General features: G+C 38.8%; 2 protein-coding genes across 3 annotated transcripts; one reads left to right on the top strand and one right to left on the bottom strand.

Annotated features, from left to right (window-relative positions):
• Positions 1-2,277: 2,277 nt before the first annotated feature.
• On the bottom strand, positions 2,278-16,855 carry chdh (choline dehydrogenase). 2 transcript variants are annotated; one of them, XM_017305705.2, is made up of 11 exons: positions 16,819-16,855; positions 14,279-14,506; positions 13,944-14,198; positions 13,582-13,812; positions 12,365-12,531; positions 11,554-11,705; positions 11,287-11,416; positions 10,043-10,177; positions 8,578-8,720; positions 5,723-5,825; positions 2,278-5,639 (listed from the first exon to the last, which is right to left on the bottom strand). In XM_017305705.2, the coding sequence occupies exons 2-11, from the start codon at positions 14,359-14,361 to the stop codon at positions 5,221-5,223; spliced, it is 1,818 nt and encodes a 605-aa protein (XP_017161194.1). In that variant the 5' UTR covers positions 14,362-14,506; positions 16,819-16,855; the 3' UTR covers positions 2,278-5,220. The 2 variants fall into 2 exon arrangements, with proteins under 2 accessions (XP_017161194.1, XP_008413034.1); XM_008414812.3 differs by having other exon boundaries at positions 14,279-14,387; positions 16,819-16,846.
• Positions 16,856-16,867: 12 nt separating this feature from the next.
• il17rb (interleukin 17 receptor B) lies at positions 16,868-22,268 on the top strand. The gene is made up of 10 exons (XM_008414810.2): positions 16,868-17,104; positions 17,183-17,207; positions 18,533-18,649; positions 19,104-19,210; positions 19,347-19,479; positions 19,720-19,755; positions 20,080-20,109; positions 20,776-20,862; positions 21,241-21,512; positions 21,601-22,268. Exons 1-10 carry the CDS (start codon positions 16,925-16,927, stop codon positions 22,018-22,020), a joined length of 1,407 nt encoding a protein of 468 aa, XP_008413032.2. The 5' UTR covers positions 16,868-16,924; the 3' UTR covers positions 22,021-22,268.
• The last annotated feature ends 204 nt before the right edge of the window (positions 22,269-22,472 follow it).

Below are 22,472 nucleotides of genomic sequence, written 5' to 3'. Positions count from 1 at the left end.
GTCAAAGGTTGTGGCTGTAATGTGACAAATTGTGAAAAGATTCAAGGGGCATGTATGCTTTTGCTAAGGACTCTATATTCAAATCAAGCTGCTGAGGGTTAAAAGTTTAGGGTTAAACATTGTTCTCTTATTTTTTATTTGAGGAGGAAATTACATATCAGTAATTAACGACTTTGTCCTCAGGCATATCCTTCCGCTCTATGTGCTTTCCTGCCCGACCTTTATGCAGATTTGTGTGGAAAGCCTAACAAAAATCATGAAACGGTTTAAGAAAACGGCTTTTGCCGTCTCCGGCGTCCGAAAATATGCAATTTGTCACTTTCCCAGAAATCATCCCAAAAGGATTTTAGTTGAGTTTATTATGAGAAAAGGCTTAAATGTAAACCATTTTACCAGATCTTGAGGCATGCGACTCTTTTACTCCCACCTATTTTTAACCGGAAACAATTCAGTATCGCCTCCACAGCTACAAGAGTTTCACTTCAACACTGTTTCACACACTGTACTTTCTTTTTTTTAATAGGAGTCAGATTGTTGACCGGCAGTGAAATCGGGTGGAATAGCTCTCACATGCGATGAAGCACACGTATAAAAAAATCTGTCTCCGTGTTGAACATTTTCTGGGGGTGAGCTCATCCATCCATCTATCTCAGCCTTGCATGTTCTCTGTGAAGCTTTTTTCTAAAGGCAGTTTCACATACAAACACATCTGTGAAGAGAGAAGAGAACCACACAGCTCCAGGGTGACCTGAGGCTCGACTTTCTGAGTATTTGCTATAACTTCGGCCAGCATGTTGTGCTACGCACTGGCAAACTACAATAACTTCAGGTCAACTTGCGGCTATCGGCTCTGGACTGTGCATGGCAATGTGTGCAATCAAAGGGCTTCTTTACTGATACGACCAATCCAAAAAAAGGGATTGCTGTGCGCAGCTACACACACTTCACCACAGGAGACACACACACACATACTGTACGTAAACAACAGGGACTAACTTATTTTATAACCACATTAAAATTGAAACTAATTCTAAAACTACTTGGGTGGATTAGGACATGACTTTTTTTTGTTTTTCTACGATTGAATAGCAGTAATGGGGGAAAACAACACAGAAGACAGTTGATATTAAAAAGTAATTTAACTAATATTTAGTGACCTCACCTGGTCCACATGTTTCAGTTAAAACCTCAGATGAAAGCAACACATGCCACAATGAAACTTAATATTTATCTAACAAAAACCTTTACCGTGTTGCAAAAGTCAGTGTGAAACAAATAGGATGACGTGTAGCTGTAGTAACTTGCATTTCTGTATCTTCTTTTTAAGCTGTTTTATAATCTATAGGAGTTTTGGCCACTCTCATTACATGATTTATTAAGCCCATCAATATTTGCAGAAATCAAATTATGCAATAACTTCTATAAGGTCCTGAAAACATTTCAATCAACTTGAGATCTGGACTTTGACTAATCCATTTATACTCATTGATTCATTGGAATCGCTTCACTTTTTTTTATGGTGTTGATCATTGTTTTCAGAATAATCCAAGATTTAGCAGTGACTTAAGTATCCAAGTACTGAGGCTATAAAAATGCCCAAATCATTACCTTTACCCTGATAGTGGGAACATTTTAATGTTACCATTGCATATTAAAACATCTTTCTATAAAAAGACATTTTTAAAGGCAACTTTACTTACCTAAGATACACTATGGAGTTCTTTTAAGTACAGAAATAATCCCTTGAATCATTAGTCAGAAACTAAAACTTATTCATGATGTCTTTCATTTTTTAGGATTATGTTAACACATTCTTGAACAGTACAGACAAGCAAACTGCTTGGAAAATCAAATATCGTCATGTGTCATTGCTCATCTGAGGTTGAACAGACGCGAAAAGAGCTTAAAGACCATGAGTCAGAGTTTGTCTTGAACCAACAGGAGAATAATCCTGACTTTTGAAAGCTTACGTTTCCAGCGAGAACTTTCAAGAACGTATTAAGATGATCAAGCGTACATGGTAAACATTTACTTAAATAGCTGCAGTTCATTCATTCTCTTTCCAAACCTGTCTGAGGTGTCTTGGGTCACCAGCCTATCACAGGACGTTAGCAGCTGTTTCTTCCTTGTTCAGTTTTTTTAATCAACCAAAATATTAGCTGTCACAGTCCAATTGTCAAATGTCATCCACTTATAGAAGAAAATTTATAGTACAGGTGTCTGAATACATCAACAATTTGGTTTTATCAGAAGATAAAGTGACAAAGAACACGAAGCTTGGTTGTGCAACTCAGCTTTATTTTTTCTACTTCGCCACTGCTTTACAGAAGTCTGTAAAAGGTTGTAAAAAAAAACAACAATTTGTATAGTGTTTGTAAGAACTAACTTGAAGATTTCTGCTTTCTACCTATTTGTGTATAAAACACTCAAAAAGTTGTCTTTATCTACTTTGTAGCATAATAATTAGTACCTTCTAGATTTTGTACCAACAGAAGCAACATCCTTGTTTTGTACATTTGAATTTTTTTGCCTGAAATGACGACGCACCTGCTGATTTTTGTAATAATTGCTGAATAAAGAGGACGAGGTCAGGACGGCTTGTTGACAATCAATGCAGAAAAAATACAATAAAGAAAAGCTTTGATATATTAACATAAAATGTCCTTTCCTGATTCACATGTTTACTCCTTCAGAAAAAAAATTAAACGTTGATTAATGCATCATTGCACAACAGTGCATTGTAGTGTAAATAATAACTGTCTCAGTACGCATAATTAAGAAAGAAACACAATTTAACACAGTTACAGGTCATTGTAGAAAATAAGATCCATTGTAGCTTATCATACAGATTAATTGACTTAATTCAATACTTAAAACATTAGTGAAGATATAAAAAGCATCAAATATGCATCAACTTCAATCACAAATTCTTTGATACTAACACAGACGTGACCATATAATAATCTCAAAGGCACTATTTCTTTTATTATATTTATGTTATTTAAAAACCTTAATTTTCCTTATCAGTCATTTATGAATTTTAACAAGATAATCATCACAAAAACAATAAAAAAGATAGTTTATTTAACGTGTACTTGGGATTTTTAAGTTTGTTAGTGTAGAGAAACAAGGTGTATTTTAAACATAATTCGCCATGTTTGATATTTAGCTGTTAATATTACTGCATAGTTTAAAAACATCTTAGGTTGAGCCTGAGCCACTTGGGAGCAAAAAAAACTACATAAAGGTTTACCGGTCAGTCGAGGTAAACAAGAACAAACACTCAACATGAATGTGCAGTTAAGTGCTCTGCATGTTGTGCAATGGTCCGGAGCAAGTCGAGGAGAACTGCTGACTTTAAAGGGCAAATGTTGCATTTTAGATATTGAAAACTATGACAAACATTAAATGGGTTTTCTATTCTTTTCCAAAGTGGATCAGGAATGTCAAAACATTTTCCTGAAACGTAAAAAGGACCTTTTGAGTCATGATCAGTAAAACGGGCACAACCATTGTGGAAATCTCTCAAGGCAATCGCGGAAGGAAATATTTTTGTCTGACCTGAAATAAAAATGTGGAATGGAGGCATTTGCACTTTTCGGAGACTCAGAAAAACGACGCAGTCGGCATTTTTACTATGGCGCGTGAAATGTGAACGAACTCTACGGCAGCGAACAGCGTTCTCCTCGTCCACGTAAAGAGGTTTCGACTTGTATGACATAAATCTTTACTTTTTAGCTTGCGAGCTTTGAGCTAAAGAGCTACACTTTCCTACTTTTGTCTTGAATGAATATTATGGCAAGCATTAATGCAGCAGTTCTGTGCTCCAAAAGTATCAACAACACTACTCTTCTGTAGCTTTCAGATGCAGTTTCTTCACTTTTTTCCCCCCACCTATATATATATTTTAATTTTGAAATGAAATTAACTATTAAAAGCAAAGAGAAGAACAGAGCCTTGAGACCAAATTTGTTGTGAGCAGGTGGTATAAAAATGCACTGAAATGAATTGAAGACAATTGAGAAGGGAAATATGTAAAAATGGTATTTGCCCTTTAACTGCTTCTTTGCCCTAAAATGCAACAGCTGCAATCTAGAAAAAAAACAAACAAACAAAAAAAAAACAACTCTTGTACTTTAGTGTAAACAGATCTGCTAGTGGTAGAGACTGAAAAAGGCAGTTATTTTTGTTCGCAAAATCTTAAGTTGCTTCCTTTTTGACTTTTATATATGTTTTATTTATATTTTATAGCTTTTGGGTTTTTTTCGGTAAAAAAAAAGATATCTTTATGACTTATGCCAGAAAACAGGTGTTGTTCCAGGTTTTCTCAAATAAAAAATGCTGATGTAGGTAGCCTCGCAGGCCAATCTAATCAGCACTAATCTTTCTCTAAACACAAAAGCAACAGTGCGAGCACTCTGGTGAATGTCTTGCATTGAAAACGTCCCTTTTTTGAGATAAGGTTAACTCAAACAGAAACTCAGCAGCGATTGCCTTCCTGTTAACTTGATCAGTGTGCAAACACACCTATTGAAATGAGCTGAACTGAACAGCTGCAGGTTTGCAGGAAGGAAGCTGTAGACAAGAGAAAAGACAGAACCTCTGCACTTTAGCTGCAAGGTTCTGCAGCTAAAGTGCAGAGAGGCAGCAAATCATAATTAACGTGACGATAATATTTCAAGCTGAACCAAATGGCTTAGGGTCTGGTTTTTGTTTTGTTAGTGTTTCACATGTTGCTCTGTAATACTTTAACTTAAAACAATTCAAGCTGTGGATAGGGTGAAGTTGAGATGAACCATGTTGTTGGTGCAAACAACATTCCCCTTACGTCCTCATGCATTAGTAAGATTTATACAAAGAAAAACTGAGCAAGTGTTCAGTTGACAAGGCTCTGCCAGGTACTGTTTAGATTCTGCAAAGAGCAATTTGCATTTACTGCACAGCTGCTATGTGGCAGGCTGTAATAATGTCTACGTTTAGAGTGATGTATGATGTTTGTTGGACAAACACACTAACATATCATGGAGTTTGATATTTAGCATATCAAACTTCATGCTAAATCCTTCACTTCAACGCAAAGGGTTATTTGTGGAGTTGAAAAAGAGTGTAAGCGAATCATAGGTTAAACAAAACTAAGTCACATTTTTTGATTTTTGTTGATTAAATTCCCTGGCGTTCCCATCTCAGAGGTCGTTATAGTTAAATCACCGAATCGGCCGATCATCTCTGCGTTTCGAGCGTCGGGGGCCGGTACACTGGGACCCCGGGCTCCACCAGAGGAGGGCGACCTCTGATCACGTCGGCTGCCTTCTCCGCCATCATGATGGTAGGGGCGTTCAGGTTCCCGCTCACGATGCTGGGCATGATGGACGCGTCGACCACCCGCAGTCGCTCCAGACCGAGGACGCGAGCCCTCGAGTCCACCACCGCCGTCGGATCGGAGGCGGAGCCCATTTTGCAGGTGCAGGACGGGTGGTAGGCGCTGTCGGCCTTCCGGCGGACGAAGGCGTCAATGTCGGCGTCCGACTGGACCTGGAGACCGGGCTGGACCTCGGGGCCGCGGAACGGGTCGAAGGCACTCTGAGCGAAAATTTCTCTGGACAGTTTGACACACTCCCTGAATTCCCACACATCGATATCTGCAAAGATCAGATAGAAAACACACATGATTCTGTTTTATCTTCTGATCTATTTCAGTCAAGCAACCGTCTTCGGTTCTTACCAGTGGAGAGATAGTTTGGCTGGAGAATTGGGTGATCCATGGGATTGGGACTTTTCAGCTTCATCCAGCCGATGCTAGTGCTTCTCATTGGTCCAACATGAACCTAGGACATAAGAACAATCAATCTTAGGCAAATAAGTGTTTTTTTAATCACCTAACAACAATATTAAAGAATGTAGCAGTATAGAGTTAAAATAATTCTCGCAGTGCTTTCTACTGCACAAAAAAGTCACAAAGAAGCCGACAGTTTGTTGACATTAGAATACAAGGGGTGACTGTGGCTCTATGGCTAGAGTAGTCGTCTTGTGATCGGAAGGTTGTAGGTTTGATTCCAGCTTCCACATGTCAATGTGCTCCTGGGCAAAGCACTTAACCCCAAATTGCCTACCAGTTGCATAAGTTTGTCAGTGCAAATGTGAATGTGACTCTAGTGTAAAGCACCTTGAGTGGTCAAAATGATTGGAAAAGCACTACTGTATTTTCCGCATTATAAGGCACATAGAATAGATGCATCAGTTTGGGTTGCCAATTTGTTCTGTACTCTTTGTACAGAAGTGGTCCCCGAGTGCTTTATATAGTCGGCTGCCCCAGTCGTTGTTTCACTCACGGTGTTGGTGTTGCGATATTGTGCCCAACTGCTTTCTGGGTAACACAGACCAACCGACACGCTGCCGTCTCAGTCTCTGTCTCTCTTCCCCCGCCTCTCCCCCCCTGGCTTTAAATATATTATCAAACTTTATTAACAAAACCAGCGTTCTGACAACTATCCCAGCATGCACCACGCACTTCTTCTACGGGGGAAAATGAAGTCGGCGGCTGCTTACCTGTTGTGGCTCAATATTGGTCCATACATAAGGCGCACCGGATTATAAGGCGCACTGTCAGCTTTTGAGGAAATTGAAGGTTTTTACGTGCACCTTTTAGTGCGGAAAATACGGTATATAAGTTCAGTCCATTTACACTAATGTCAACAAAAATACTATTCATTTCATATAGGAAAATTGTTCATAAAACCCGTAAGTAACATTTTTGCCATTTCCTCCGGATCCAAAGTTTTTAAATCTCAGGTAGAGGCTGCTACAGAGACCCCGAAAGGCTTCAATGCCCCTGAAACGGTGTTGGTAACAGCACACCTGCTAGCTTGCTGCCTTGGAGTCTGATGAGATGCAGTCAAGCTTCCATGTTACCACCAGGGAGACTTTATCACCTTTGAGACAGACAAATGTTTTTCAGATTATATCTCTCTTTCTGCTTCTTCAAATGGTCTCGAGGTGTCAAGGGAGAGCCCCACCACTGACCACGCAGCGTGAGCTGTACCCGAGAAGGCAAAGAACAACTGCTTCCTTTTTCTCTATTGTCTCTTAAACTTGTTGAATTCACAGTTCCAGTGTGCTTCAATTGATTGGATGAGTTTGTGCTCTGCAAACTTGCAACGTTTCTGGATGTGCAAAGCATGGATAACGTGTCCGACCTGCTTTGTGCACAGCTGCAGCCGTGTTGGCACCAATATCTGAGACAAGTTCTGTGTTATTCTTCAGTGATTCTTTTCAATTTGAAGCTATCTGGATTCCCACTTGTGTCTAAATATAAGCAACTTAGTTTTTTTTTTTTTTTTTTTTTACTTTTGAGGAACATACAAGATAAGAGTTTTTTTTCTCACAAGGAAACTTTACTAGTAGGATTATTTCCACAGAGATCAGACAAGTGTCTTCAATAAACTCTTAAAACCGTTCTGCTGAGAGAGGTAGGTCCTTCATGACCATCGCAGCAAAGCTCTTCATGAATATTTAGACAAAATAACAAAAATATTAGGATAGCGTTGTCTGTAACTGTATGTAGCCTCAATAGGTAGACCATTTCCCCTTAAGTTAACACAAAAGGACGACCATATTCATCCTATATTCGTATTTCTAGTTTGTAGTACATATAATTATCACTGAATTCTAGTATGATTTTATTCAGCTGCCTGAATAGATAATAGTTTAATCAATCTGCATCTCTGATCAACTTTTACCAACGTTTTCTGTAGCTTGGAGTTCACTAGAGGGTGAACTTCCTTGATGTGTTTATGTAAATTTGTGATGTTACCACAGTGATAAATTCTCTCCTCTGCAAAGCAGGGAGGGCGAGGAGCAAAGTGAGCCCTCGAGGAGCCGAGGGGCGCGGGAGGAGCCGCCGTCTGCACTGACAGTGTTGAAGAGAAGCTGCACTTATGAGGAAATTACACAGATTGTATTTGAAAGAGAGCAGATGTTTTTAGTATAAACATCACAAAAGTATGACATCAGGGAATCAGATTAAAAACGTAAGCTCTTGATGTTTGGCACTGGCATTTGGCATGAACTCTGGGGAAATTTCAGCAATTTGCAGGACATTTGGAAGAGACACTGCGACAGCTGAATCGACCCTGTACCAATGCTCACCTTGGTATCTATTTGAATCAATGCGCCCAGCCCGACTTAAACAACTTCCCCCTTTTTAGGTAGTTTCACACTGTAGATATTATTTTTCTTTTGTAGGTTTTCTCTTAAATGATTTTTCGGCAGGGAAAGACGGAGTTAACCCACAGCTATTTTCCCGTTGTGTAAGGCTCTTATTTCCTGGCAGGTGCAATTCTCTGGAAGAGAGAATCAGTTCCAAAGAAATTTCTCTGAAGAGCCGGGTTTGTGATTTAAATGTGACTTTCCATGGAACAGTAAGGGGAATTCTGTTTACACTCCTTTGTCTCTTCAGCCTCTTGTTAGCATGAAGTTTATTAATAGCAGTCTAAATGAAAGTAATGAATAAATTTGGCTGCACGGACTGCGGCCCGTGGCCGTGGAAAAAGAAAAGAGCATATTTGTCATTTGTCGCACCTGATACGCTTCTATCTTTGAGGAAACTCGGCCGTGGTCAATAACTTGTGAAGGCAGGAAATGAAACTGAATGTCGGGGTGTGTGACGTGAGGTCGACTGCGGATAAACCCGCCGCTCTCCAAGTGGGCTGTAGCTCCGTAGCCTGAGGAAAGAAGGTTGAGAAAAGTAAAGAGACAAAAAAAAAAACAAAAAAAAAAAACAACACAATCACAAAGCTGATAAAAAAAAAAAGCAAGTCTGTCAACTGAATGTCTGGCATGCTGAGCTAATGTTCCTAATTGCCAAACCACAGGGTAGTTTCCTGCAGTAATCAGTTGTCAATCAGTGTATTTCGTCACTGCGGAGAACATTTCATAGAAACACCTCCTCTTTGAGGCAAATTCTACGAATTGCATTGAAAAACATTGAAACATTGAAAAAAATGTTCATATAGGGTATATATGTGTCTTAGTTTTACTTTTTTTCATTTTGTAAAAGAAAACAAAAACATTTAGGTAAAATAACAAAAATATTATTATGTTGGGGAAACACCATAGAGCAACGTTTCCCAACCCTGATCCTCAAGGCAACTCCGCTCTGCATAATTTAGGTGCTTCTCTGCTTCAGCTCCCCTGGTTTTAGCTGGAGGCTAATTTAGGCTTTTGATAAACTTCACATCTGAGTCAGGGTTGGTTTCAAGCAGGGACACATCTGAAACAGGTGGGACAGTGTGCCTTGAGGACCCGGGTTGGGAAACACGTCTATAAAATAGATACATTTCAGGGGATTATTATGCATGTATTTCTGCAGGGCATTGGAAATTCCTTGAGACATAAAAGCACAAAGTGGTGCACCGCGCTACAGTGGAAAGAAAATTACAAAATGATGAAGCAGAACTTTTCAAAACCATTTACAAATAGAAGTTTGAAATGTGTGACTTACCTTTGTTTTCACCAGGTCTGGGCTGAAGAACAATACGAGTATTTCATACCAGTTGTTATCAATACCTATTGATTAGTTTTTTTTAATTTTAAATACTTAAAATACTGCCAATAAGAATGTTGTTCTATCCATAATTTCCTCTCAAGCGGTTGAGCTATTTGCTCTCCTCGTTGTTTATTTCTATATGAGGCACGGTGGCGAAACATGAATCTGCTGATGCACAAGTCACAGTAGAGGTTTGCCACAAGCCATATGGAAAACCCAGAGACGCAATCTGGAAACGCGAAGTAGAAACGTAATTTTCAGCCAACATGGAAGGAAGAAAAAGCAAATGCACATCGTTTTTCAGATTCTGATCGGCACAAAATGCAAAATGCTAAAAACCGTGCATGATTTTAATTCCACTTCAGCATTAAGAACTACTTGTGTTTCGTCTAACATACGACTGCAATAAAGTGCATCAAAGTTTTGCGTAATTGTAATGTGATAAAACAGTAAACACGTCAGGGGGTATAAATACGTTTGCGAGGTGAATTTGGTTACCGGTAAAAAGAGTGAGCCACTCGAGGCCAATCTTGATCATGTGGAAAGGTTTCTGCGCCTTGTACAAGGTGATGGGCTGAGTGCACTGCTGCTGGACGTACAGCTCCAAGTGGTCCTGCAGATTATTGCCAACACCTGAACAATAGAGTGAAGAAGACAGAAGCTTTTGTTCAGTTTAATTTGAATCTAATTAAAAAATACTTCAATAAATATAACTTTATTACATTTTTGCTGAAAGTCAGAATATGCAAGTCTGCTCAAATAGTTATTATGCAGTTGACAGCGATGACAGTGGAGAGGATTCTCAGTATCTCAAGAAGCTTCTTATTCATTTAAAATACATTCATTTAAAGCATTCTGAGCATTTCTGGAGTTGGCAGGAAGTTTGAGGTAGCCTGGTAAAAACCAGGCCCGTTGTTCTACGCTACTTGCTTTGTACGGAGAGTCTGAGATCTCGACTATTGAGAAGCGATTGCTTCCCGTTTTAAATTTCCAATAGCTAATGTTTGCCCATGGCGTATGAAATACGCCAGTTCAAGGCTATGAAGCTTACCGGAAATTGTCTGCGCTGTAAACAACCGTCCTCCGCTACGAAGAGAGAAGTGCCGATCCGAACGAGGCAACTGTTAATGTTAATTCAATATGTGAAAGCGAGGCCATCGCAGACTGTCTCTGCTGCCATTTAAAAACTACAGGCAGACTACAATTGTAAAACAGCGCAGAAAATCAACGTCATCGTTCACAACTTCTTCTGTTCCCTGATTGGTCTGGTACAACATCTAGCAGAGAGAATCCAAGCGAGTGAGAGAAAGTGCAGACTGTGATGTAAGCAACATCTTTTTTTGATGCATGGGGAGGCAATGGCCAGGCTAAGTCGGAGGTGGACACAGTGAAAATGAATGGAGAGAGTACAATCCCCTGTGGTGCTCCTGTGATGCTAACCTCATCAAACAAAACTGTTAGTCTCCTAGTCTGTAGTTTCTTTGGAAGGTAATCGTCAATCCAAGTAGTTGTTGAGTCACCTACTTGGAAAAACACTTTCTGCTAGAAAAAGAGAAAAAAAACAAAATGCTTGGAAAGTTACTGTGGTTGTGCAACAGCTGCCTCCTTCAGCAGCACCAGAACCAGCAACCAAGACACGAAAAGGTCAAACAGTGATTCAAAATCCCACGTGCAATAAGATCTAATCTCCAGCAGACAATGCATCCATCCCAATGTCAACAGACTTTTTAAACTTCACGCACCTGGCAAGTGCTGAATGACGGGAATACCGAGGTCTTTCAGTTCGTCCGCATTTCCCACACCAGACAGCATGAGAAGCTGAGGGGAATTGATGGCTCCTCCGCTCAAGATCACTTCTTTATCTGCAAACACCTGAACAATAATGGAAAAACTGAGTCTGTGAGCTGTTGTAAATAGGAAAGTCATGAAAAATGGTAACGATGACTTAAATAAAAAACATCTTTGATCTTTTTTTTTTATCTACTGTAATACGGAGTCATGCTTCTTACTCTCTTTTTCTCTCCGTTCTGCACGTACTCCACCCCCACAGCACGCTTCCCATCAAACAAGATCTTGGTGGTCATGCAGCGCACCTCCGTCTTCAGATTGGGCCGACCCAGTGCAGGTCTGAGGTAGGCGCTGGCAGAGCTCCATCTCTTCCCTGGAAACATGCATTCATTCAGACAAGATTTATTTGAGCAGTAAAATCCAGGAGATTAGTGCTATCTACGTTTTACACCCAGCTCAGCGCTCGTTTTTTGAGAAGGTACAATCCCCAGTTCTAAAGATTTTGCTTTAACTCAAGATTAGAAGTTTGGTTTTCAGTTGTGGCCAATTAACTGATATTTTCTAACATTTCAGCATTAGCAATTAAAGCGGAACAGACAAAGAATATAGGATCATATTTAACATTTGAACTTGGTTATCAAAAATCATGAGTTTTTTTTTTCTCACTGAGTACACATTATTTCAGCATTTCAATTCAGTTTTCTGATGATCTTGAAGGTTTTCACAGCATTTATAATCTCGGCATTGGCAAGTTTTCCGTCTTACTAATGTGCTAAAGGAGACAATGTACATAAGCACCATATTGGATTAGATGTTCAGATATTTGACAATGTACATAAGCACCATATTGGATTAGATGTTCAGATATTTGGGGTGATTATTAAATAATTAAGCATCCGTAATAAAATTACAAGAAATATAGTTAGACTCATTTGTTAGTTAACCTGATCTCAATGCCACCAATGCAGTCTTTAACTCTTCTTTCCATCATATCTGTTAAACCTCAAGTGTTTTCCTCTCTGTTTCTGTCACCTTGGTAGATGGTCATGTCCATCCAGCCAACACCTTCCTGCTGGTATCCATTCATGTCATCAGTGAACGGATATCCTGCCTGCTGGCCTGCGTAGATAAAAGCCTTGTGCAGGGGATGATTGGTCTTTCCTCTGGACACTTGAAGAGGACCGCTGCCACCTCTGTACCTGCAGTACAAAGATGGAAAAACACAATGTTACAATATCTCACAAATGCTTAGTAGGTTTCAAACTCCAGCAGGAAGTGTGGGATTATCATAAAAGCACCTCCGCTGCAACGTGTTCATTAATGCTAGACAATTGTCTTATTAATGTTGATAATAACAGAGCTACTTAGCATATGCTATGTATGAAGATTGGATGAAGATTCACTCACCTCAGAATGATAATTGCTTTAAGTTGGACATATTTACTAATTAGTTAAATTAATAGTTTATGCACAGTCCTGGGTCATTCTATGACTGTGAATAAAGGCCGGTCATTTCAGCCAAAGAGAGTCAGGTGAATATTAAGAAAAGAATAACTAAACCAAACTGTGACATCACAAAAAATAACCTAGTCAGTCCACACTAAACGCTTTATCTCAAGAATAAAGGACGCATCATAAACAACACACATAGTTCTTCAGACAGGACAAGACCTGCTGCTTCAGAAAGTGTCTCACATTTCTTCTCATTTGCAGCCTCGTAAAGCTGATTTTCAGACACACACCAGCGCAGGTGGCAACAGTGTGACTGCAGCTTAAACAAGCGGCGTCTGGAATAAAATGTGAATCAGAGTTTAAAACATGAAGCGGAGTTTCAAGTTTATAATCCTAGAAAACTGATAGTATTGTTCAGACTTTTATTGTTCAAACTATTTTCCCATTGCTGGTTCTATGACAGCAAAGATACATGTTCAATTAATGTCTGCCAATTACGAATAAACACTATTATTTCATACTGTCTACTAGCACAGCTCCAATAGCTGCTGTGACCTATGTAGTGGAGTCGTCTTTTTGATGAAGGGTAAGTTTTATTTTTAAAGTAGTCTCATGTTTGTGTGGCTTTGATTGCGTAAGGGTAAAGATTTATAGCCAATAAACAAAAAAAAAAGATGGATTTTTTAAAAAATGCATTGTCACTTTGTGATAAAAGATCATATCGCCCATCCTTAGATTCTATCAGACTTATGCAAATAAAAAGTAATTTACAAAATAAATAAAGCCATTTGAACTACCTGTTTTCTCCCAGTTCATGGCACTGAGCTTTTCTGAAGTAAGGCAGACAATGCTCATAGTCCCATCCCTCTGCACCCTCTCTCTGCCAGCGGTTGTAGTCCTCTGCGTGCCCACGGATGTAAACCATGGCATTAAGTGAGGAGGACCCTCCCCAGACTCGACCCCTGGGCCAGTACAGCACCCTGTTGTCCATGTGGGCCTGAGGTAACGTGTGGTAGAACCAGTTATACCTGAGGAGGAGTGGAAAGAAATGCAGCAGCGGGACATTTAAAAGAAAATTCTGAGCTCCGAATTATTATCAAAACAAACGTTTATCAGCCAGGATGATTTAACTGCTTAAATTTGGACTCAATCACTGTACTTGTCATCACAGAGGTTGTAGGTCAGCGCGGCTGGCATGTGGATCTTCCACGAGAGTCGGGAGCTTCCCAGCCACTTGTCCTTGGGTCCGGCCTCCAACAGACACACGGACTCCTGGGCGTCTTCTGTCAGGCGATTGGCGAGGACGCAACCTGCTGACCCTGCCCCAACAACCACGTAGCTATAGGACGGGGTTTTCTGATTGGCTGCAGGTGAGGATGAAGCGTTCCGGTGAGAAGCTGAGGTAGTGAAACATCTGCAATACAGCAGGAGAGGTTAAAAAGAAAGTCCCGTATATTTGACCATTTCTTCTGAAAAAGTGCGTCAAGAAAGCACCTGCTGTCCTTCATGAATCTTCTCCAGGTTCCTGCCGCGAGTCTCTGTGCTCCTGCTTGGCCCATCATGGCCAAAGATGACATTTTGGGGGGTACCCTTCCTTTATGAACTGTACATTACAATGATGATTATTTAGCAGAGGACAGAAGGTGAGTATCTGCCAGCGGTTGTACTCTGAACTCTGAAACAGAGTTGAAACACGTGGCGGGGATTTCTTCAAGTACAGACCTGCCAGATAGAAAAACCAAGTGAAGCATAAGGCTTTTTCCCAACAGTCAGCATTTGTCAGAGTTTTTGCCTATATCTATTGTTCTGGTATTACTACCGGCTAAAATAATGATACATGACAAACCGTCACACATTTGTTACTAATGCTGAGTAATGGATTTGTCATCATGGTTCTCTTTGAGGCATCATTCAGCCGTTTCTGTCAAACATATACAATTATTTCACCATATGTGATACTGTGTTGCAAGCAGGCTGACTGCACTAAAATTTACAGCACCTGCAATAAACTGTCTGGTCTTGCAAATATTTAATTGCAGAATGAAGTTGCCAGGTCTGCTTATTCCAAGTACTGAGGAGCTTAAAGCAAATAAATTCAGTATCATGTTAGTTTTGGACATGTTTCAAGTACAGTAGCTGCCTCTGGTAGATTGTGTAAGGCCTCCAACACACCTCCAGTTAGTTTTTACTTATTCTGCCATTAAGGATAAGAAAATTAGACTTTGACGTCTTGTGGGATTACTCTGTGTGGGTTTGGGCTTTTCAGTTTCTGTAGAAGTGACATACCGATGTCAGAATTTACAGGAAATAGAGTGCGATTATTATTCAAATAACTGCACTTTGAGTGAGCTGATCATACAGGCCTTCCTTTATGAACTGTACATTACAATGATGATTATTTAGCAGAGGACAGAAGGTGAGTGTAAAACTGAAACAGAGTTGAAACAGGAAACCAGTTATTTTGACCAATGAACGTACATTGGTTAAATGATACGTAATGGGAGTACTTTTCCATTATGTATTATTTTAAAACCCAATGGTTTCACATGATTGACGTAAAGGCTAGCTTTAGGTGCAAAACTCCTTTATCAGCAAATTTTAGTGTTATCAGATGTGGTCATAGACGTGAGGTAAATTTTAAAGCGCTACTTCAAAACTCAGTTACTAAACTTAGTATCCAAGTTGCATTCATTGTTTTTTGTTTGCATTAATTTTCATCAGATGTGATGCAAGAGAACGTCATTATGAAGGCATAACACTGTTATAAATGTTTCCCTTTACCATCAAATTTCACTCAGAATTGACCACATTTGGTTTTTCTTTAGGTCGGCTGACTGTGACTGATTCCAGTTTTTCTAAATAGTCAAACTTTAAAGGTTGAAAAGGTGCTGCAGCTTATTTGGGTGATTTAAAAGTTTGGAATGAAAATAAAAAGACACTTAAAAGATTATTCCTCAAAAAGTACCAAAGCAAACCTTGATGAAATTCAAGTGTAATGTCTATGCTTTTGGTTAAATTTAGATCAGTTCGATGTAGAAGTATATTTGAACCATCTATAAATATCCTAATTCAATTCCCTTTTCAATAGTAGACATAATTTTGACATAGAAGCTGTTAGTTTTGATGCATTTAATAAACATTTTTGATTGTTCAGTGCATGATCTGCTGATTACCAATCAATGTAAAATTGGATGATTCAAGTCGGAGCATCTCTAGTAGTTCCTCTTCTATGATATACAATGTAAACAACATTCACCACAAATTCAGTGCAAGTTAAATAACTGACCAAGGGTTATTTTTTTGTTTGTCTTTTTAATAGAAGCACATAATTAATGTAACAATTGTAACCGCATAAGTTCAATGCATTGTGCTAAGACCCTCTTTTGTTTAGTGTGCGCAGACCTGATCCTCTGTTCAGACATGGCAACACAGACCGACTGCTTCTATTTACAGCGTTTAGTTCAAAGGTGGCGGTGAAACGCGGATCAAGACAGTTACTTTCCTGAGTGTGCTTTATTGTTAAAAACTGGTTATTTAACACTCAATGACAGCACGCTAACTCCACTGATAACATGAATGTGCAAAAACATTTCTGTACTAAGATTCAAACACTACTGCTTAAAGTTTCCATTATCTATTTTTGCTCCTAAATGCATTTATTACCAGTCTTTAGTCCTACATAATCGATGGGTCTTACATCATGTATTTGATAAACGCACTTTTTTTTTAAAGGTTTTAAACGTTTTTGAATATCGACGAAAGTGCTTTAAAATATTGAGTAGTGTCTAAAGTACTGGTGACCGCATCATCGTGACAGTTTTACAGATTAAACTCCTAACTTTGCCTAGAAAAACAGTGAAACAGCTAGTTAGCTGCTTCTGCTCGATGTTAAGGGAAAACCGCTGCATGTGAATCCAGAAACTCCGTTTAATCAAGATGAAACAGTCAGAGACGTTTCCTACCCACCTACATAAAAATGCATCATTGTCTGTCATGCTAAGAAGCTTTTTTTTTAATGTGTGTTTAACCCTTACCTTAGCTCTCTCTCGACTGTCGCTCATGAGAAAAAAAGAAGAAAAAAAACAAAAGTGAGTGGGCGTGGTTAAGTCTGCTGGTTTTTCTCTTGTTCTGCACAGTTTTATGACAGAGAGCGTTGCATGCAGTCCGCTGGGGCCATCGACACCGCTGCTACCTAAAATATTCATTAAGGCTTATTTTATTTTTTTATGTTTAAATGTTCTAGATCAGACACTGATAATGTGGCAAAGTATATTGTTTTGTATCTGCTTCATCGCTTCACGTGGGACAGCCCACGACATAGTAAGTATCCATCATTACACTCACTATAGATACATTTGATATCGTCTGAGAACCTTGTTTCTGAAACTTTTTTTACAGAAAGTGGACTGTAAGAAGCATCACGGTAAGCCTGTTATTCATCTGCCATAACAGTTAGAAAAGAAATATTGTCCCACAGGGTTTATTTCCATGTGTTTATTATTATTATTATTATTATTATTATTATTATTATTATTATTATTATTATTATTATTATTGCTTCTTTTCATGTATTTGTCATATAACCTGTGACGATCTGACATCGCATGTATGTGAAACATAGAATGTGGTGCTTAACCATGAATTTAATTTATTAAGGGAAAAGAACTATCTAAGCCAGCTTGGCCTTTTATAGAGGCCCATGAAATTAGGGGCTATCATAACTGGCAACAAATGTTGTACATTGCTGTGGGTGCATTTTAGCCCACTTCGTATTTTAAAGAAGGACAGCTTGTTTAGGATTATGCTAAAACAGAATCAGTAAATTAAAGATGTCACAGTGAGAAGTGACATTTTGAACAACATTGAACTGCACTTTATTTGATTGTTTACAATTATTGTACTTTATATTCACCTTGTTTTGATTGTTTTGATTCTTTAAAAAATGTTATTTTATGCCAGAGGCAATAGGATGGACAATTTCCTAAAAATCTACCCTTTATCTCCTCAGTTCAAATAATATTTTCCTGACTGTTCTGGGGATTATCTGAATATTGTCCATGGTCCTTTGGTGAGCTCCATCGCTGCCCATGTTTTCTCCATGATATCTCTCATTGAGGTTTTCCCAATGCCAGAGATGTTTAAGCAATTTTTTGATTGTTCTGATCAGGCAGAGGTCAGGGTAGAAAAAAGGATTTTCCTGGAAGATCTTGGTAAATGACATCAATTTTAAATCTTAATTTTGTATCCATTCAGGTCATCTTTGTCTGGTATAGTTTCTTGATCATTTGAAATAACAAAGAATGACTTAAAAAGCAAAAACAGAAGAAATCTATAAAGCAGCAAAAATAAATAAATAAAAATGTTTTAATCCCATTGTGGAATAAATGACATTGATTAACAAAAAACAATCATTTAAGTGTAGGTTTTATAGGCAAAGTTAAATAGTTGATATCTACTCCTAAATAATTAAGTTAGAGTTTCTAGTAAAAGTTACACACACAAAAAAAATCGACATTTTATTTTGCTGTATCCCATTGATAATAATTACCACCAGTACAAAGAACAGTAAAAAAAAGTTGTCTCATCATAAAAACAAAAGCAGTTAGGTGTCATTGATTTCATTTTATATTATGAAACAAAAAAGGTTTTAATAGCACAGTCTACCCAGATGACCAGGTTTACATATTTTTGTCACAGAGATTTCTATGAATGTGTTACGTGATTATTGTGAACTCCACTGTGTCCTAGATGTTCCCGAAACAGACCTAAACGGCAGTCCGTCCAAGGTGGCAAACCTGACTGTGAAACTGTTGACGGTCGGAAATGAAAGGAAGCTGAACATTAGCTGGGCGATCAACATTGATGGTAGGAAAAACCATTCTTGTTTTTGATGTTACAAACTCAAGACAGATTTTAAGATGTAGGTAAAGATTAATTGATTCAACATTTTAATTTATAAATCATGAAACTATCCACTCCACTATGTACTGTTTATATCAGTAATGTGTTTCATTTTACTATTTTAACATTGAATGTGTACAGGTTGTGTGCTGAAGTTCATTATAGTCTTGTTTTGTGATGATGTTTTTTTGCGTTACTTGGAGATATAAAATTTCCCTGGTGATAAAGTTATTTACCTATCTATCTATGCTGTCACCTTAAAGTCAATGAAGTCTATCAAGCTTCCTAAAGCCATAGAGACAAGATGGGAATTAAAAATGATCAATTACAGATGCTTTTTTTTCTATCCCTATGAAGAAATAATAATGTGAAGCATCAATTCTAACCATGTTTATAAACTGTTTTTTCTTCTCTGCAGCCAGTAGTAGTTACCTGAAGCGCACAAGGATTCTCTCAGGACTAAAGAACCACATCTGTTTATACAATCCCCCTTTCGCTGCAGCAAACCTTACTGGATTGAAGGAGGTACAAACGACTTACTAAACTAGCTGATGTTTATTTTAAACAGCGTGATCACACACTATAAGGATGGTTCAACTATTTAGTTTTTTACATTATTAAAAGTCCGTACTAAAAAAACTATCTTCTGTACCACCTGTAGGTATGGTTTTCTTTTTTAGTTGATGTAGATTATCATGGTTCCTGGCGTACCACCGTTTATAATGAGCCATTACCTCCAGATGAAAATGGATACACAAAATCATTGCCTATGTGGGTACCTCGTCAACCAACAAGTAAGCAAATCTTCTCAAGAATGTATATCAGCAACTTTAACTTTACTTGGATGTGAAGACTAAACGAAACAAAGAGAATGTTTTTAAAAGACCTTTTTAACATGCCACTAATTCATTGGATAAGATACTGAGAAAGAAGTGCTTTGCTTGTAATTCTGCAAACAAAAACTAAATAATTACCATATTAGAAATCAAAACCTGACATACCATGAATGTTTAAACCGGTCTTTCTTTTTGCAGCAACTGTTGCACCGAGTTCCACAAAGGCAACTTTGGGTAAGCGAATTTAGAGTCAAGCTCAGAAAAAGTTGAATCATTGTTGTCAGCGCCAGTCCAGGACCCATTTTAAATGATCAATAATCCATAAAGAAGAGGCCATTCTTATATCAACCCTGCTCCTCAGGGCACACTGCCCTCTTTGTGCTACATGTTTCTCTGCTTTGACACACCTCCTTTTTCTTTTTCTTCTAAAGCGTGCTGGGCAGTGTGCCTTGAGGATCAGTGTTAGGAAAACACAGATTTATAGTATTGATTTTGTTGTTTGTTTTGAAATCTGAAGACAGTGAGAACGTCTAATGTTTTTTTTTCTTTTTGTTGCAGAGTCTCTGCAAACAACACCAAACACTGAAGGTAGGAAAAATTTATTGTTTAACTATCAATTCAAAGAGAAATTCAAAAATGTTTTGTTTTTTTTGCTTGGAAAACATCAATACTTTTTCAAACATGTATTTAAAAATGATCATCAGTGAAAGACATCCTTCAATAGCTGGCTAATAACACCAAATCCCAGATTGCTACAGCAACTTAATCGACTGAAAATAAAAGAACTATTTTCTGTTTCCTGTTTTCACTGGAAACCAGTAATTTTGGCAACGTTTCTAAGATAACAGTAGGCTCAGTATCAGTATGCACTTGTTAAAAGTTAGATATGAGTTCAAGACAACATAAATTCTTCTTGCATCATTTTCTTGTATATTAGGAGGAAATAATAAAAAAAAACAATGACCTCTGAGCGCCAAAGATGATTTTTGTTCATCTACATTTATAATTACCAACACAAGGTAGTTTATCTCTGCTAAATGTGATCTGAACTGGTTCAGCATAGTACTAGACGATCCCAAGACCAAGTTTTCAAATCTATCAATTAGTATGTTATAATGAACTATATCAAATGCATAACTGAGCTCAAATAACACCATGGTGGATGTTTTAATCACAGCTATGTGGATATTTCACTTGTTATAATGTTTGTCATGCCATGTCTAAATTATTCAATATATTTTCCTTCTTTTGCAGCACAAAATGAAGAAGTTAAGAATGTCAGTAGAATCGTTTTTGGAGTTGTGGCCTCGTTGATAATTTTGATTTCCTGCTTTGTTATTTGTAAGTAAAATGTGTATTTCATACTTAATCTGAGCTGTGATAAAAGCACTGAAAGTAATAAACAGATATAGATGCTGAACGTCTTCATCCCAGTTTTAACCACCGATAAGTTTGAGTTTGCAAACATCCCTTTGCCTTGAAGAGGGTTTAGATTTGTCAGTATATTTAAAACTGTAAAACACTTTCCACCTAAAATACATCAATCTTTCAGCAGACTTGCTTTGTCTGTCCTGTCGTTTGGCTCGCCACGAAAGTGTACCAAAGTTAGCTGTTTGGATTTAAAATGTCATAACGTAATGATTAATGGCATGCACCAAACATGTGCTTTGACTACATCAGGGCTCTAAGCAAATGCTCCTTTTCGCCTGCTGTTTCCAGATAAGAGGTTTTTGTCCTACTCCGGTTTTGAAATCCTTCCCGTGGTCGCCATGGCTCCAGTATCGGTGGTTGTGGTGTATCCTTCGTTGACGCCGGCCTTTCAGCAGGCGGTGGTGGCGCTGGCTGAGTTTCTGCAGTGGCACGGTGGCTGCAGAGTGGTGATTGATATGTGGCAGCAGGGGAAGATTGCAGAACTGGGACCGCTGCGCTGGTTAGCTGAACAAGTACAGGGTGCAGACCGCGTCCTGATCGTCTCCCCTCAGGTGGAAACTGTGAGTTGCGTTTCTCTTTTCATTCCTTAACTCTGATCACTTCTGCTTCTTCTTGTAAAAAAAACAAAATGTTTTTATGTCCTTGTAGCCCTTTTCTATGCCGGGACCCTGCACCCCCGCCAGCAGCCTCCCAAGACATTCCATCCCAGCTGCAACTGGTGACCTTTACCCTCTGATTCTCAACATGGTGGCCAGTCACGCCAGGAGTGCCACTGAGCTGGCCAAGTTCTGGGTGGTGCAGCTGCATGCGGAAAAGGACAAGAAGTCTTGTGTGCTGCCGCCAGAGCTGCAGACCTGCAGGGCTTTCTGTCTGATGAAAGATTTGAACAGACTCTGCAAGAGCCTTCATTCTCAGAGGAAGGTTGGGAAGAAGATATCGTCGCTGCTGTTCAAACACAAGATTCTGTACAGCCAGAACAGCACAACGAAATTAAGGAAAGCTATAGAAATGCTCGGCGCAAAGAAGCCAGGTATATCTGACAGGACCCTGAATAAAGACCTTTGTTGAAAAGGTTGAGGGTGAGCTGCAGATAAAGATAGGATTCATATTATTTATTTTTTCTGTCTGTGTTACTGTTTTTCTATCTTCTGTAACATAACCTCCTATAATTTTATTCAATGCTTGAGTAGCATTATTTTATAAAATCACATGGGTTAATTTCCAAATGAATGTACTTTGTACTTGACCTTCAGGTGCATTGCTGTCATTGTTACTGTAGCAAATATATCCTCGACTTTTATTTGCTAAATTGTATAAAATATCCGGGAGGGACTCAGAGTAGAGCCGCTGCTCCTCCACGTCGAGAGGAGCCAGTTGAGGTGGCTCGGGCATCTGGTAAGGATGCTTCCTGGACGCATCCCTGGTGAGGTGTTCCGGGCACGTCCCACCGGGAGGAGGCCTCGGGGAAGACCCAGGACACGCTGGAGGGATTACGTCTCTCGGCTGGCCTGGGAACGCCT

This window comes from Poecilia reticulata, chromosome 7, assembly GCF_904066995.2.
Source record: "Poecilia reticulata chromosome 7, P_reticulata-male-v2, whole genome shotgun sequence".
In the NCBI taxonomy this organism is placed as follows: domain Eukaryota; kingdom Metazoa; phylum Chordata; class Actinopteri; order Cyprinodontiformes; family Poeciliidae; genus Poecilia; species Poecilia reticulata.
The sequence above is the reverse complement of the archived record's forward strand: the minus strand, read 5'-3'. Positions and strand labels throughout refer to the sequence as shown.

Excerpts from the sequence above, each read along its gene's own strand:
- chdh (XM_017305705.2), bottom strand. The coding sequence starts at position 14,361 with ATGTCATCTTTGGCCATGATGGGCCAAGCAGGAGCACAGAGACTCGCG. Across the intron at positions 14,199-14,278 it reads AGATTCATGAAGGACAGCAG|ATGTTTCACTACCTCAGCTT; the intron begins GTGCTTTCTTGA and ends GCTGTATTGCAG. Across the intron at positions 13,813-13,943 it reads TACAACCTCTGTGATGACAA|GTATAACTGGTTCTACCACA; the intron begins GTACAGTGATTG and ends ACTCCTCCTCAG.
- il17rb (XM_008414810.2), top strand. The coding sequence starts at position 16,925 with ATGACAGAGAGCGTTGCATGCAGTCCGCTGGGGCCATCGACACCGCTG. Across the intron at positions 17,208-18,532 it reads GGACTGTAAGAAGCATCACG|ATGTTCCCGAAACAGACCTA; the intron begins GTAAGCCTGTTA and ends ACTGTGTCCTAG. Across the intron at positions 21,513-21,600 it reads TCTCCCCTCAGGTGGAAACT|CCCTTTTCTATGCCGGGACC; the intron begins GTGAGTTGCGTT and ends ATGTCCTTGTAG.